The sequence below is a fragment of the Theobroma cacao genome, chromosome 9, assembly GCF_000208745.1.
Source record: "Theobroma cacao cultivar B97-61/B2 chromosome 9, Criollo_cocoa_genome_V2, whole genome shotgun sequence".
Classification (NCBI taxonomy): Eukaryota; Viridiplantae; Streptophyta; class Magnoliopsida; order Malvales; family Malvaceae; genus Theobroma; species Theobroma cacao.
Window position 1 is genome coordinate 13,405,026 of NC_030858.1, and position 16,772 is coordinate 13,421,797.

The 16,772-nt window shown below is 32.6% G+C and overlaps 1 protein-coding gene across 1 annotated transcript; it reads right to left on the reverse strand.

The window, feature by feature from the left end:
• LOC18589303 (NADPH--cytochrome P450 reductase 2) lies at window positions 6,172–12,078 on the reverse strand. The gene is made up of 17 exons (XM_007014206.2): window positions 11,533–12,078; window positions 11,381–11,440; window positions 11,201–11,277; window positions 11,048–11,105; window positions 10,807–10,927; window positions 9,963–10,032; window positions 9,674–9,868; window positions 9,484–9,576; window positions 9,076–9,301; window positions 8,899–8,982; window positions 8,660–8,811; window positions 8,154–8,250; window positions 7,680–7,829; window positions 7,525–7,602; window positions 7,294–7,416; window positions 7,036–7,149; window positions 6,172–6,686 (listed from the first exon to the last, which is right to left on the reverse strand). The coding sequence occupies exons 1-17, from the start codon at window positions 11,884–11,886 to the stop codon at window positions 6,606–6,608; spliced, it is 2,133 nt and encodes a 710-aa protein (XP_007014268.2). The 5' UTR covers window positions 11,887–12,078; the 3' UTR covers window positions 6,172–6,605.

Consider the following 16,772-nt stretch of genomic DNA (forward strand, 5'->3'; position numbering starts at 1 on the left):
ATAAATAATAAAACACATGATGTAAATATAGTTATTATAAAATAATAATAATAATAATGAAATAATTATTTTGAGTGATCCGATGATAGAATTTCACCTAAAAAAAGGCAAAGAGTTGCCTTTTTTGGGTGGATTTCTTGGAATTCAAGATGGATTTTCACAGAAGCGTCGGGATGAATCCGAACTCTTTACTCCGATGCCTATTAACTCAAATAATCGTTGCTAAAAAATAATATACATTAAAATAATAATAATATGAACAAGGGAATAAATTCTCCTAAATTATTAAACATATTATTGCACGAAAATCAAGGCCACTAAATTAACAAATGCGTACATGTAGAAATCATCATTTTATCCTGTCATAGCATGCCACATTTATCTTGTTATTGTGGCGGGAATTTCGATGATGGGATTTCCTCGAAAAGCTCGTAGAGAAGAATTCTTCCGAGGATATCCCTAGGTAAGGAAAACTTCGAGACTTCACTAAAGCGTTGGGATGGTCTACAAATGATTTTCCAATAAACAATTGTCGACCTCATCGTTTAAAATTGAATAAATCATGACATTATTTTACGACTGTTTCACGTACATCCGTGAAACCGACTAAAAGATTCAATCAGATAACATAATAAAGAATTAATTAATAAGAAGGATTAAGGAAACATAGGAATAAAATCAAGGTAGGCTACAATAGGATAACTTAAGATTAAATGGTATCGTTCGTGGAACTGGCGTCACAGAGTTGCTAACCCTTCTCCGTGTGTAACAGTACTCCCGAACCTATCTCTGAAAAACCTAGACCAGTTCTCGTTCTGTCAACAGGCCTAAAATTAATTTAGGACTTCGTTGATTAGAATCGGGTTAATAGGTGGCAAATCACACCTAAATAAAAAAAAAAAGATTAGTGGTGACTCCTAGTTATTTTATTTTCGTCCACGTCTGATGGTCAGGTTTTCGGACCTGACATGTTATGACAACCTTCAATTTGCCCCCAATTAGAAATCAAGTTTAGTAAGAGCCAAAAAGTGTTATTCACCCCCCTCTAGCATATTTATTTGGAACCATCATTTGTAACTCAAAAAGCACTAGTCTCGATGCATTACACTCAAGTGAGATTAGGCCCAGCAAAAACTTCCTATTATGAAACCTTATGAAATATGTGGGAGATTGTTAGACATATGGTGATATCGCATAAAGTTTCTATTCCACATTGCCTATGTATAAAAGATGTTAATGCTTTATATAAGTGTTGTTGATTTTGCACACATAAGTATACGTATCAAACAAATAATATATGTAGTAAGTCTAAATTATCGTTCCCATAAGGATTTGTTTCTAAAGTTTCACTAAGTACTAAAATTATAAAACAAATTAATCTTACTTGAGTAATATGAAAATTGAAGAAAAACTAATTAAAAACAATTAAAATCAACACTAAAAAACTAACTAAATAAGTTGAGAAAACCAGTAAATTAAAGACCTAGGATTATGGGTTCATTCAACATTTCATCTGATACTAGGTTTTCTTGTTATTTATCTTTTCTAGGTGGTTTTACTAACCTAGAATCTAAAGTTATGGACAAGTCTTCGTCGAGTTACTTGTACAAATACCTAACTTAATTAGTTCACTATATGTCTATAGGAATCAATTAAATTAAGTTCATTAAGCAAGTGTCCTAATGTGGCTATGTATGGTAATTAGCGTATGTCTACCCAAATCGCAAATCAGATCACCTAAGTGACGTGAATATACACTATTCAAATCTTAGTCCAATATAAAATCTCTTTGTTGAGTCTTAATTAGATTCACAAATCAGTTAATTGTTGGTCAGACAATCACAAGTATTAAGAACATATTTGAATAAGCAAAATTACACTCATTCATGATAAATAAAAGAAAAACTATTACTTAAACTACATGTTGAAATCCACCATAATTCTAGAAAAATAGTTTAGCTCATAATATCTAATAAAAACAATATCTAAAGAAATTTAGCTATGAATCCAAGTCAAAGAAAATAAAAAAATACAAAAGTAGAGAAAGAAACTAATTATTGAAGCTTTGCAGTCTCAATTCTCTCTCGAATTCTCTTATTTTCTTGCTTTGTTCTTGGCTTCAAATCTCTAGAATAGTTGCCTATTGCCTTACCCTTAAAACCTTTGAAAAAGGTCCTTTAAATAGGCTCTAAGTAACCTAATTTCCAAAATCCTGTCAGGTCTTTATTTTTGAAAAATCACCTGGTGCAGCGACCATGTTTTTTTGGCATCACAACACTGTGACTTGCCTTGGGAGTGCCACGACACTGTGCTCTTGGGTTTTTGTATGATGCACCCTCTATGACCAGTGCCACAGCCATAGTTCATTACCGCTACGACGATCACACTTGCAGAGTCGTGGTGCTCTAGCCATGTTGCTACAGTGCATAACTACATTTGTTTGCCAAATTTGAAAGTGATTTTCGTCTTGATTTAGTTTGAACTGGATTAAGTGGTAAACATAAAAGTTGTAGGCCATTGTCTTATCTTTCCAATGAATTAAAAATCACCTTAACTAGAGTTCTGCAGCTCAAGTTATCTGCAAATTACTACAACATGTACAAGTGATGCTTTCTCCTCACCTATGCTATTATCTCTTCCTTTCACCTTGCTCATCATATTTTGCACAAAATCATGAGAACATCAGCAATAACTTTTCCTAAAGTAAATTGAGATAAATTAAAGTGAAATTGAGCTAAAAACAACTCAGTTAACTAATCAATATAAAATCTAACTTACACTAGAAATATAGCTAAAAAGGGTTAAAATTTGGTCCTAAACTCAAAAATCTAGCCACTAAAGCCCTCAAAATGTGTTAAAAATTACTTTATGTAACAAAGTTATAAATAAGCAAACTAATTATGGGCTTGTTGAAAGCTATAACAGAAAGTGGTCTTGCACGCACACGAAATCGTGCAAAGCCTTGAGAAAATACGAATTTCTCCCTATGCGTGGCTATACACATGGGCTAGGCCCAAGTGATATTTTGTTGTCTTTGATTCTACCAACCAAAATATAAATACCAACCGTTCTAATTAAATTATTACAGTTTTCTTGTTTATTTCATGATTTCCTATCCTCCAATATCTCATTGGAATATTTTCAATGTTTATTTTTTTATATTGTACAAACTATTCAAGAAGTTTCATACTCCGAAAGAGTAGAAATTATTCTTAATAATAATGTATCACATTTCATTCTTCTTTAAGTTGTTTATCTACTTCAATTTTCGCCAATAGGTTATGAAGTTAGTTAGGCAGTATTGGGCTTTGAAAATAGGTTTAGATTTTGGGCTTTAGGGTTTAAAAAGGTGTGAGTGTGTGATGCAGGAGTTGGTGGGGGAATTTATGAAGAGGGGTAAATGTGTAATCCCTCATATAAAAACAATTAAAAAAATAAGAAAGTTAATTATTCCGTCGATGTTAAGGGAAATCAAGTTGAACAATTGGAAGCTACCACCCTTAATCGGCATGGTCGATCAGTGCGTAGCCCTAAATTCTCATGGTGGTTTGACATCTGCTTGATGAGAGGTGGATCGAAACTGGAAACATGTTCATGAAAATGCTTACTTTGACTTTGGGCTAAGCTAGGTTGGCTTAGAGTATCTTTCTTTTTAAAAGCTAAACTTGAATCTATCTTGGCTCATTCATTGAGTTATTATTTCATTACTAATATAATAACTACTAATTATATATGTTTAATAAATTTTAAAATTAAATTAAATAAAAATATATTATTTATTAATATAATAATCTAATTAAGTCGAATTGATTTAAATTTAGAACTAAAATTTTATGTTCAAACTCTAACTTGAAATAGATCAAGCTCGCGAGTTTAAATAGGTAATTCAACTTTTGGACACTTGAATGTAAAAGTTCAATCTTTCCAATTATCAAAGTTCAAGAAATCTCAAGAATTTTTGCTTGACCCTTTTTATGAGCAAAATGAGAAGAGCTTTCATCAAACTTTTGGAACAAAAAGACTTAATTCAACGCAAAGAGGGTGCAAGTCATTTTCTACGTGAGCAGTGGGTCATGATCAAATGCTTTTAGTATGGGCGTCTTCCTACGTCAAAGTTTGCTTATAAGCACACCAATCTCTTTTATAGTTATCAAATGTTTCGATGCAATCTGTGGAGAAGCAATGAATTATCAACGAACCAAGTCACTTGTCTAAATGCCCCATCTATTGCTTGAAAAGCATGTTGATCTCCTTAATCTCACAAGGTGAAGCATCCATCTTGTATTTAAATCCAAGTGAACGTAGAACATTAGATTAAACAACTTTACCACATTATGAAATGTCACAAGCACGTGACAAGGGGAAAAAATAATAGCATTTCCTTGAAAAGTATAATAACGATCTATGAAATGCATGTGAAACTTATACTCTAGATCAGTGACTTTAAAAAGAATATTTTATTTATAGTGCTTTTATCAGATTAGATCTCATTTTAAGTTTTTTAATAATTTTTAAAATTTTTAAATCATCATGAAAACTTTATTTTAATCTTAAGAAAATATTTTGAAAATCAAATTCGAATATGGTTGTCAGTGAATTTAATTTATGTTAAGTTTGTTTGTTGATTAGGTTATTTGATTTTTTTTTTGGCTCGATATAATAATTATGTCAAATATACTATTTGGTTATTATGATTATAATTTTTAGTTAAGGGCAAAAGTTTCATTATAAAAAATAATTATTAAGTTGAAGGGAAGGACAAATATAATCTTACCTACCAAAGCGTGTTGATAGTAAGGAACACGTGCGCAACGTGTATGAGAAGAAGAGGTGAGCTACCCAGTTGAACGTGTGCGTTGCGCTCACACAACAACCCATTACGCTAGTAAACCATAGTAATTTTATTATTATTGAAAATTGTGGTGATGCAAATGTGCGCCCACCAATAATTCAAAGTAGTTGGTTCAATCGGTCCCTTTCATTAAGCATTAAAAGAAAAGGGAAGGGCTCAATAGACTGTGGACCAAATGCTTTTAGGAACCTCTTGCATTGGATAATTTATTTTCGATTCAGGGTCAATTTTCAACAGCACCAAATGAATGCGATGTTTTATATTTATTCTCAAACTAATTAGAAATGGTTTTGGCAAAGACATCCGATATCTTAAAAGAGCAAACCATTTATATATATATATATATATAGAGAGAGAGAGACTGTGGAAAGGTAATGTATTTTTGAGTAATGAAATGGGGTTTATGGAAGCATAAAGGAGGCTAACTTAATTGCTTAATTAAACTGGAAAATAGAATAATTGGATTTGCCAAGACAAGTGGGGCTTGGCTTGTTTTGATTTGATTACGCTCCTTGACTGTATAAATAGATTATTATTGTTTAATTAAAGCTGAATTACGGTGTCCTTAAGAACCAACAGAGAAGTGAAAAAGAAATTAATGTTTGGTACAACTGGCAAAGGCAGGCTGATTTTGAATAATTAGCAAAAAAGTTTTGATGAGATGTGTGGGATGTCAAGATTTGGATTCACCTAATCCTTTACAAAGAAAATTGGAAACCCCAAAGGCCACGTGACGAATATCATATCAAGGAAACTGCCATCTCTGTATTTCTTTTAAAGGAAGATGAGTTAGCAGCCAGGACACAGCACCTGACATTTCAATTGAAAGATGTTACGCTTGCTCACTTGATCCCTAACTCTTTCTCTAATTTATTTCCTTCTCTTTCGAGTCAAAACATTAGCAGATTTTCACCGAACATTACTATCACGAAACAAGGAGGGGCGTATATTTATTTATTTATTTATTTTTATTTTTAGTTATTTATTCAATCTTGTACAAGTGACCGGTTCTATCAATGCAATGCTTAAATTTTGAAAATTAAAGAGAATTGAACTATTTCAATCGATTTGATCAATTTCAGAATACAACAATTTACCGACGTTTGACTCCTTTCCCAACTTCAATTAAACTCAAGTTTCGTTTGAGTAGGAGAAGAAACGATATTTAAATCATTCCATCTTTTTTATGTGGTTTTTCTTCTTTAGATGAATTTTTTAACCAAGCACAAGCAATTATACCTTTTCGTAACAGCAAGATCCAAGTAGAATGCAAAGGCGAAATTGAAGGTCTCCCATGAAGACGAAGACGAAGACGAAGATAAAGAATTTTACTTGAATTAAATGCAGAAACAGAAGCAATCACTTGAGATTCCAAGCTTAAATTATCCATTCAGATTCAGTACAGTTACCGTGTAGGAGTAGCAACAACAATTGCTTTGTAATTTGAACCTGCTTCCCGGTTCATACATGGAAAACTAAAGACTCCATAACTATTACCTAATATAATTATAGTTATACATATATATATGTATACATAAATTACATGAACCAAAAAATCCTTCATATTTGGTAGACAAAAAGAATCACAGACCCCATTACTATTCATGACAACAAATTTAATTCCCCTTTTTAAGCGCAGAGATGAAGGTGATATTACAACTACCCTTCTCTCCAGCTTCTTTCATCCAAACAATATGCCCTCCCTCTATATATATATAATTTTTTTTTTTTTGTTGTATTTTCATGGTAATCATCACCACACATCACGTAGATACCTGCCAGTCATTTGCAGATTTTTCACCATGCTCTCAGCCTTTGAGCTGTCTAGACATCCCTGAAACCACCAAAGTTGGTGCAACCACTTTTAGCATAACAGGCAATCATGTCCACCAAATATTCCTCTTCCCAACTTATTATATTAATAGAAAAAGGGAAATGGCATGGCATTGAATACAACAAAAGAGAAAGGGAGCTTTCATGCACCATATGAATGTCACAGTTGTCAACATTAAGACATGAAAATGTCTAAAAACAACAGGAAAACTTTTCTAATGTTGGACCATGAATTGACAAAAGGTGGCAATAGCTTTTTTCAACCACATTGCCTTCTAAAATGGAAGCTGGGAATCACATAACTCATATTTAGCAGTTATACAGTCTCAGGATAAGCACGATAAACGTACCTGCTCTTGCAAAATAGTGTGTAGAGTTCGATGGACATCTTTAGCCATGCCCTTGGCATCACCACACACGTATAGGTAACCTCCCTGAGAAATCATGTTCCAGATGTCCGAGGCCTGGAAACAAGGCATAAATGTCTTTAGAGCTTAGATAATAAACTGATGTAAGAAAACTGAAATATACAATTTCTCGGGAAAAAAAAAAAATCTTTCAAAAAGCTTCAATCCTACAGTTCATGGTGGGTAAAATATGTCCTGTACCTTCTGCATCATTTTATGTTGCACGTATTCCTTGGTAGGTCCCTCACGTGAAAAGGCAACCACAATCTCAGATAGTGCACCACCGTTGACAAAGTTGTTGAGCTCATCTTCATAAATGTAATCCTGGAAAAAAAAGGTATTAAATTAAACTTTGCAGTTGGATTACATATATATCCCCAAACCCACCAAGGATGTAAAACTAGTCATAGGACTGGAACCTTCATCACTTACCATTTTCCGGTTCCTACAGCCGAAGAACAATACAGATGGACCCAGTTCAGCTCCAGCTTCTTTCAGTGCAAGTCTTTCCTGAAAATGAAAATGGAAATAATTAGTTTTCTTAAAATTCTCAATATCATGAACGTTGAAAAAGTGACAACACTTACCTGAAGGAATCCCCTGAAAGGAGCCAATCCAGTACCAGGGCCAATCATAATAATGGGCACTTTAGTGTCTAAAGGAAGTTTAAAGTTTGATTGCCTGACAAATATAGGTGCCCAGCTGCAGTCATGGCTTTTCTCCATGGGCACAGAATTCTGAAAAACAAAGGGGGCAAATGGGGATAAAATTATATTACTATTATTCAACGACGAGATTCAGTAAACAACCCGGACCTATAATAATAAGAGAGGAGAAATGGATGTTAATAAGTTAGCAAGTTTGCCTAGGAAGTGAGAATAGACTGTGAAATTCAGATATGATCAAAAACATAAAAAGGAAAGGATCCTTTGTTCAGTGGTATCCAGGAATTACATATCATTTATCTCCTCAAAAAAATCATCTCAATTTCCATTAACTTTAAAGGTTGACCACCCCTACCTATGTAAAAGAGAAAAAAAAAAACATGTTGAACTGAGTACCTTCATCCATGTTGAACAAATTCCTTTGTGAATACGACCTGTTAGTGTTTTCTCATAAACCAATGCACAAGTTACGTGAATTCTGGACAGTGCCATCCTGCAAAACATAATTATAAATGGTAAATATGCATACAATACAGTTAAAAATATTAGAATTAGAATAGAACATGAAATCAGAGACAGTCGAAGTCTCATAAATGAGAGATTCATAATGCTACTAACTTAATTGCCTATAATCCATTTCCTAACCTTGCTGTTTAGAATGCTTTTTCATTGCTAATGTAGGAAGTGCAAAAAAAAAAAAAATGGCTGAATTGGATAACAATTATCTCCATTGTGATCTAAATTGTGGAATCATTTTCTCCAAGGGGCAAGCTCCCACACTCAACTGATCCCGAAATTCAGAAATCATTACTCCCACATCAAGCCAAAATCACAATGGAGATTTTCCTCTTAAAATGTTACTGCCAAAAAGATAGAGAGAGAAGATAAAATAATAGAATTACCTTGGTGAGGATGAGATTGAATAGTATCTAGGCTGCAACCGTGGAGCAACAGCCGCAAAGAAGACACCAAGTGGAGGCTTGGCTGAAGGAAATTCAGCCATGACCTCAAGGAGGCTTCTCTGACTTGCAACCATCCATTGTGCATATTCATCCTGAATAATAACGTGCCAGAAGTTGTATCAGCATACACATAAGCTGCAAAATAGATGAACCAAGCTAATAAAAATCACTCCTACAACCTTTCCAGCAGGTGATGCAAGGTGTCTTAATCGATCGGCTTCAGTTGGATCAGAGGCATGAGCAGCCAAGGCAACTAAGGCAGACTGGCCATAGCAGGCATTAAAGAATTAGAATAGTTATTCAAAACAAAAATAAAAAGAAGAGTTCATGACATATTGACCAATAAATAGTCTAACCTTTTTTGGCGAGCTCAAAAGATCAGCATATCGTGCCAATGCTGTTCTTAGAGTGCATGGTGGGAAAGGAGGAGGCAAAGAGCTTCCACCAAGTGGCGTCCCATCCTCTTTATCAGTATGAACAGAGAAATAGGTGTCTGGTGATAAACCCAATAACGTCAATGCTTCCTCTACAACTTCGTCTAAATTCTCACAGTAAACACCAACATGATCCCCTGTTTCATACCTGAAAAGGAAGATGATTATGAATAGACGAAGTTCAGTATGATGTTAAACGAAAATTTGAAACAAGCAGCACTCAGCACCTGGTTTCAAGAGAGGAGGAAAAGAGGAGTGGGGGAGGGTGCATTATTGCAACAATAAAATTTTAACAGTACAGTAGCCAAATGACTTAGGAAAGCAACTTACGAAAGTCCAGTGCCAGCAATGTCAAATTCAAGATGGGTGCAAGAACGATCAGATGCAGGAGTATGAAGCTCCTTCCTCACAGTGACATTAGACCTTCAAGTTAAAACAAGAAACCAGTTAAGATTTCATCAAAAAAGAATAAAAAATATAATGGCCACCTTGACATCCAGAACAAAATATTCTAGTATACCTGCATGGATGTTGAGCATCGTAAATAGTATGACCATTTGCATTGCTCCGGTTCTCATCCTCAACAGGTGCATCAGCAGGATCATAAAATAAAACTCGGTATTCCAACACAGCAGCAGTGTAAGGGGTAGAAACAGTTGTTGCATCATCTTCATCCCTCAGAAGCTGATCTAACTCAGGCCAAACTAATTCACGCCTAGAAAAGCAACCATAGCAAGATAGTTTAATGACAAATAAAGGTTAAGAATGGACAAGCTTTTGATTCAAAACAAAGTTCAAGTATTTAATACCATGCAGTGAAGTCATCTTCAATGCATTGGTCATCATCTCCAAGACCCACTGGAACTAGGCGCTTTGCTCCTACAAATATAGCAAGGGGAATGTTAGATGATAGGAGTTCCAATGCAACATTATATATGACTGGTAAAACAATCTTTTACTACATGAACTCAAGCATTTCTGCATCAGCAGATTTCTATTGAAAATTTGAATATATTAATATAAACATTTTGGCTACATGTCAAGAGTCAATTTACTACACCAAAATCACAATGCCACATCCAATTCAAAAGCTTCATGAATTTGAAATAAAGGAAGGCTAAAATTTTCATCAAAAGGTGCACTTTTTAGATCTGCATTGTAATGTATGTTAAGTTTTTTAGTGTAATCAGCCACAACAAAAGATATACTAACAGGTTACTAAAGCCGAATATTACATACATAGATTAAAGTTAAAAAGTTAAATGGTTGCTTTCTTTGATCAAAAAGATGTATATTAAACTTATGCAGTCATCTTTCCATAAAATATTCCTGTCACAAACATCACAAAACAATAAAGTCATCATTACATGAGTAACAAATAGAGTTTTTATACTGAAATGGTGGGATGAAACTTCTGATAGTACACCAACATAATTGCAATTTATTGAAATTCAATCATATGCATGACAAATTAAACTCTGAAAATTTTTAAAGCACTTTCATAATTCATGAAAAATTAAATAGTTAGCAAACATTAACAGCATAATTTGCGTGCAAGAAGCCATTTTAATAAAAGTAAACCAATTAAAAATCCATGAACCAATGCATCCATTTATATGCAGGGGGAGATAAAAGGAAAATGAAGACACATACCCTGCTCAGTAAGGAGGTCATCAACCACCTTTGCAACCTTGTTAAAATGTTCATACTGTCTGTTACCAAGGCCAAACACCCCGTACTTCATGTTCTGAAGCCATTCTCCCCTCTCTTTTCCCTAAACACCCAATCAGACATTCACAATAACAGCCAATTAAAAAATGTCATTCTACATAATATTTTCACTAAACACAATTGAACTCATTATCATCCTCGACTAATTACAATTAAAATTTACCTCAGTGAACCATTTATAGAACCTAGCTGCATTATCAGTCGGCTCACCATCTCCATATCTACAAGTTCACCAACTTAACCATATCAGCAAAACAAATTCCCAAAAAGAAAAAACATATAAATATCAAAAAGAAAATTATTCAAAATAACTCACGTGGCTAAGAAGAAGAAAGCCAAACTCTCCGTCTTCATCTTCTCCTCGTATTCATCATCATCCACCGCATAATCATCCTATTTACAGTACAAAAAAAATATCAATAGTTTAAATCGCCAATTCCAGTTCTAAACATAACACCGAAAAGGGTAAAAAAAAAAAGTCAAAATTAAAACTTACCAAATCTACAACTTTAAACGTCGCCTTATCATAGCGTGCTTTTGCCTCCTCAGCTAGAGCCTGAGTCACATTAAAAAAAAGAAAAAAAACTAATAAGCAAAAAATTATCAAGAAAAACAAATGAGAATATAAATAAATATATATAGTGGAACCTTGGCGAAGCCTTCGGCGGTGCCGGTTTGAGTACCGAAGAAGATGGTGACTTTTTTCTTGCCATCATCGACTTCGAGTTCGGGTTCTTTAACGATCAAAGGCTTAGGAGGCTCGATTTGCTTTGGTTTTTGAGAACCGGATCTACGCCAAACCAAAACGACGACGCAGCCGATGAGAACGGCGATGGAGGTAGTTAAAATCATAACGAACTCTCTGTTCTCAAGAAGCATGGTGGCCACCTCAGCAGCTGAGTCGTAGGAAGCGTTGGAAGGGTCCATTTTGCCCTTAATTATAGCTGACATGAGATCGAGCGGCGAAACTTTGATTGAACCAGAAGATGATGACGGTTCCATTTGTTTTGCGAATCGAGCGTAAGGAAGTGTAAATGCAGAAATGGAGGAGAATTGGAGAAGATCTCTCTTTGTTGGAAACTGGTGTTGTTGGGAGTTTGGTGGTGGTTGAGAGTTGCGAGAGACTTCTCTGAGAGAGAGAGGGAAGGGGGTAGGAGAGGGCTGGGACCTTAAAAAGGGAGGCAAGAGGCAGAGGTGGAGGTGATGGGAGGGAGTGAACGAACCCAACGCCTACCAAACCCGACTAGTCAAACCCACCTAACTCCTAAGTTAACTATGGTTAGATTTTCTTAGAACAGGACTTGCTTTTACACCACATACATTGATTTTTACCAGTTCACCTTTTTCTTAATCGTTCTGGAATGCCCTTCCCTGTCTCTTTCCTTCAGGGGAATAACCACAGAAAACGGCCTCCCCTCCCTTCCCCTGTGTGTCTCGTGAATCATGCATCTCTTTGTCTTAAGGAATTCTAACTTTATTCCCAACCGGCCGCTCCCGTTGTTGAATTTGTTAAATTTGGCTCAAACTATACCATTAGTTAAATCATAGGTTTAATCTACATACAGTAATTTATAAAAATCATCTACTTTTCAAAATTCATCATGTCAATTCAATTATTAATGATAAATTTAAAATATATTCATTATTTTTACTGATAAACAACTTGTGTGTAATGACATGGTATTAATTAAACAATCTCTTAAATAATAATTATTACACGTAAGATATGATTGGTTCTCGAAATGAAATAGAAAGAAAATAAAATGATTATTTTATAATAATGGAATAAGGTAAGAATAGTTATGATGTAGTTTAGTTCATGAAATAAAATAGAATAGAAATAGTTATTATAGCTTATTTCAATATTTAATTGGTAAAAGTTGTTTTGAAATAGTAAAAGAAGAAGTGATAATAAAATAAAAATATATTTTATTTTAATATTTGATTTTCAATTTTAAATATTAATTTTTAAATGATTTATTAAAAATATGATTAAATTATTATTTAAAATTTTAATATGATTCTTTATTTTTATTTTTATTTTATTTTTAGAATGTTAATAATTTATGTTTCATTTAAAATATTAATAATTTATAACTAAATTATTAATACCATTATTTTATTTTATTCTTTATTTTTAAAATATTAAAAATTTATAATTAAAATTATTTTTAAAGTTAAAATTATATTTTTTAATTTATAATTAAAATTTTAATTGAATTTTTAAATTTTAAATATAAATTATTATAATTTGTATTATAATTTTTATTAAAATTTTAATTTAATTTAGAGAGAGAAAGATGGGTAGAGAGAGAAATGAAATGTGAAAATGATCAAATTACATCTTATATCAAAGGTTAAGTTTTACAATTTATAAAGGGTAATTTTGTATAATAGTATATTTTTCCATTTCCTAAGTTTAGAATAGTCATTACCAAGTCCTTTTTTAGTAATGGTTGTTTTGGTTTTTCAAGGAATGACCATTACTAAATCCAAGAATAACTAGGTAATAGAAATTAGAAAGAAATGACTATTCTATTCCCCAACCAAATATGATGTTTGTTTATAAAAGGAGTGAAGTTTCTCATCTTTAAGCTCTTTATTAGTATCAAAATCTAACATTTATACATGTAAATTGCAAAAATACTAACATAGTGGTCCATATTAGCATCACACCACCACTTTAAATCCATTTCTTTGTTTAATCAATGTCACATTAGCAAATCATTGTATCATTCTTGAATGTTGCATCAACACGAAATAACATGACAATATAATAAGATGCCATGAATAATTAAAAAATTTTAACATCTTTAATAATTGAATTGATATTATCAATTTCGAAAAATATAAATATTTAATGTTTACAAATTATTGTAAAAAAATTAAATTTATCACTTTCATAAAATATAAGAACTAATTGCATAAAGTATATCTCTCTTTCACTCAAGCCTAGTGCCAGTAGAACTCTCTAACAATTGATAAAGGCTTTGGATGACATGGAGACTTAAGGTGCAATAAAATCACTTTTCAAAAAAAAAAAACTAATTACATAATTAGACTTTAAACTTGAGATAATTGTCTTCTGAAAATTTTAAGTTTAAATTTTTGGTTAAAATTTTGAAATTGATGCAAATTATCTCATTTTGTGTGATTCAAATAAATATCTTTACACCAACTAAATCCTAGTACATGTATAAAAGACAATTAATTTCTCAATCGTGTATGTATGTGCATATATATATAATATTATCTCATAGACTTCTTTAATCAAAGCTGTTTTGACTCAATTCTCACCCAATAAATAATGGGGTGGATCAATTCAATGAGATTTCTTAACCCAAAAGGTTGAAAAAAAAATACTTTGAATAGAAAATATAAAATACTATCCAAGACGTTGAAACTTGAAGGGTTGATTGCTTCTTACATTCCCCAGTTGAAGAGTCAAGAGTGCCCACAGATTGGAAGCTGTCAGCTTGCCTAAACCGGCTTTCATTGGAAAAGGACAAAAACCGGAAATTGGTTCTGAGACTCGGCTTCTCTTTTTTTAAAATTTTTTGCGGCCACGGGATGGATACGTGGAGAAAGTCCAATCACTTGGGTCCACCTTTCTTCCGTTATATTTGGTACATACATTTATTGGCATCCTCGGCTGGCAGGTATTGATTTTAAGGCTAATTGCAGGACGTATTGAAATATTTGATTGGGTCTCTTTGGAGTTCCCTTTGCATGGACTGTATTGAGTATTCACTGCTACAAGTCTACAAAGAAAATTATTCTTTTTTTTGGATGAATATAACAAAAAGGAATATCAAAAACAAAGACAAAAATCACAAGAATGGGAATGGGTCAAGAGGAATAACTTAATTATCATCAATATTTACTCTCTACATCATTTCATCTTTCCATCTAATATCCATTTTGGCTTTTTATTTTTATTTTCTTCTTGTTTATAAGATTACATTTATAAGGAAAATTACAATCATGATCAACCAATCCTTCAAATATATAACATAACTATTACATTTACTATAAAAATTTAATTAATTAATTAAACAAATTAATAACGCGAACATAAAATTGATCAAACTATAAGTGTTCACACATCGAGTTATCCATTAGGCAAATGGGCCTTGTCTGACTCCAGCTAAATACTAGACATGACTTTTTAGGACCGAGCACAACAGAAGAACATTATTATATTAATAATAAACCTAACTTTTGAGTTAGACTCGAGTTGAGTTCTAATTTTTTAAGGTGTCAATCGAGGATGATCCGACTTAACTCGACCCATAAACATCTCTAAACTGAATTTGTAAATATGTTTGGCCTCAAACTTGGGATGTAAAAGTATTGGTCTTCTTCGTCGCTAATGAAACAATGCTTCATTGGAACTTTAAATACATTTAAGAGAAAACTTTCTTCAACATTCACGGTTTTACTTAATTGTTTTAAGATTATATATATATATATATATATATATATATATATATATATATTTGTTATTTATGACTTCCTTTCCTTTATCAACATTCACTCCTTCAATTAGGTTTTTTTGGGAATATATTTTTAGATTTTTCTTAAGTTAAAGTGTGAACTTATCTGATTTGTTTTTGTATTTTATTAAAATCACGCTAAGTTAATTTGGTCTTGATAATAAGACAATATTATAATTCATAATATGATTTAATAAAAGACTCCAATATTATATGTGAGTTTAATAATGTAGGATTCTGTATTAAAACCTAAATCTTATAACAAGTAAGATTTGGAATTCATTATGTAAAGAATGCTATGTCTCTTTTCGTATCTAGAAAGTATTAAGAATCTCACTCATCGCATATTTGTAGATTAAGGAAGATGAAGATTCTAATACATTGAATCTCAACAGTTAAGCTAGTTAGTATTATTTCATTTGTCAAATTATAAATAAAAAAATTAAACCCAAGCATTTGGCTCATTGGTTGTTGTATGATCCCCTACCTAAAGAATAGGGTTCAAATTCCCCTTCCCCTAATTAAAAAAAAAATTATGAATAAAAAATTAGGTATAATTTTATGTGTTCCAAATATCTGTTACAGTAGATCTTAGATTTAGTATAAATAATTATATATAAAGTTTAACAATTTCTATTATAGCAAGCATAGTTTATATTTAGAACTCTAAATAACAATAATTAACTGCTAGCATTGGTTGATTACATGAATCAATCATGATTACGCATCAAGTCTTGTGTCATTTTTGAATATGTTTAATTGTACCATTTAAATTCATAATTTGTGCAATTTGAATCTTAGGGATGCTTCATTGATGATGTATTATTGACAATGTGGTAGTTTGATCGAATTATTGTTGTCTAACTAGTTGAAATCATGCTTAAGAAAATGGGTTCTCTAAGAGCCACAAGTTTTAAGATTTTTTAGGTTAAGAACACAATGATTTTTTAGGTTTATGAGCTCAAATAGAGATCCATGATGAAAAACCTATTGTAGGCGCAAATTCTAGCATTTCAGGTTAGGTTGACTCGATTAAGAGTTAAAGAATGGCTTGGTCACGCCTGTCACGGGCCCACATTTTCAACACAAAATACATGCATATTAGATGGAGGAATGCCTATGTTTATATACTCAAAACCAACTCAATCTCTTACTGATGTGGAATCTATGACATTCTGCCCACCCTAATATGCAATGCTCTTATTGCATTGGATAATTGCCATAGGGGAGATGAACCCTTACACTATTTTGGACCTACCATGACTCTTGTCTCTCTCATGGGGTCCCACATTAGTGAAGATTAGATTTTCTCTAATACCACTCATCACAAGTCCACGTTTTCAATCCAAAAGGCATGCTTGTTAGATAGAGGAAGACCTATATTTGTATACC

Coding starts and splice junctions, on each gene's coding strand:
- LOC18589303 (XM_007014206.2), bottom strand. CDS start 11,886: ATGGAACCGTCATCATCTTCTGGTTCAATCAAAGTTTCGCCGCTCGAT. Junction 8,983..9,075: donor TTTTGAGCTCGCCAAAAAAG/GTTAGACTATTT, acceptor TGCTATGGCCAG/TCTGCCTTAGTTGCCTTGGC. Junction 8,251..8,659: donor TCAATCTCATCCTCACCAAG/GTAATTCTATTA, acceptor TATGTTTTGCAG/GATGGCACTGTCCAGAATTC.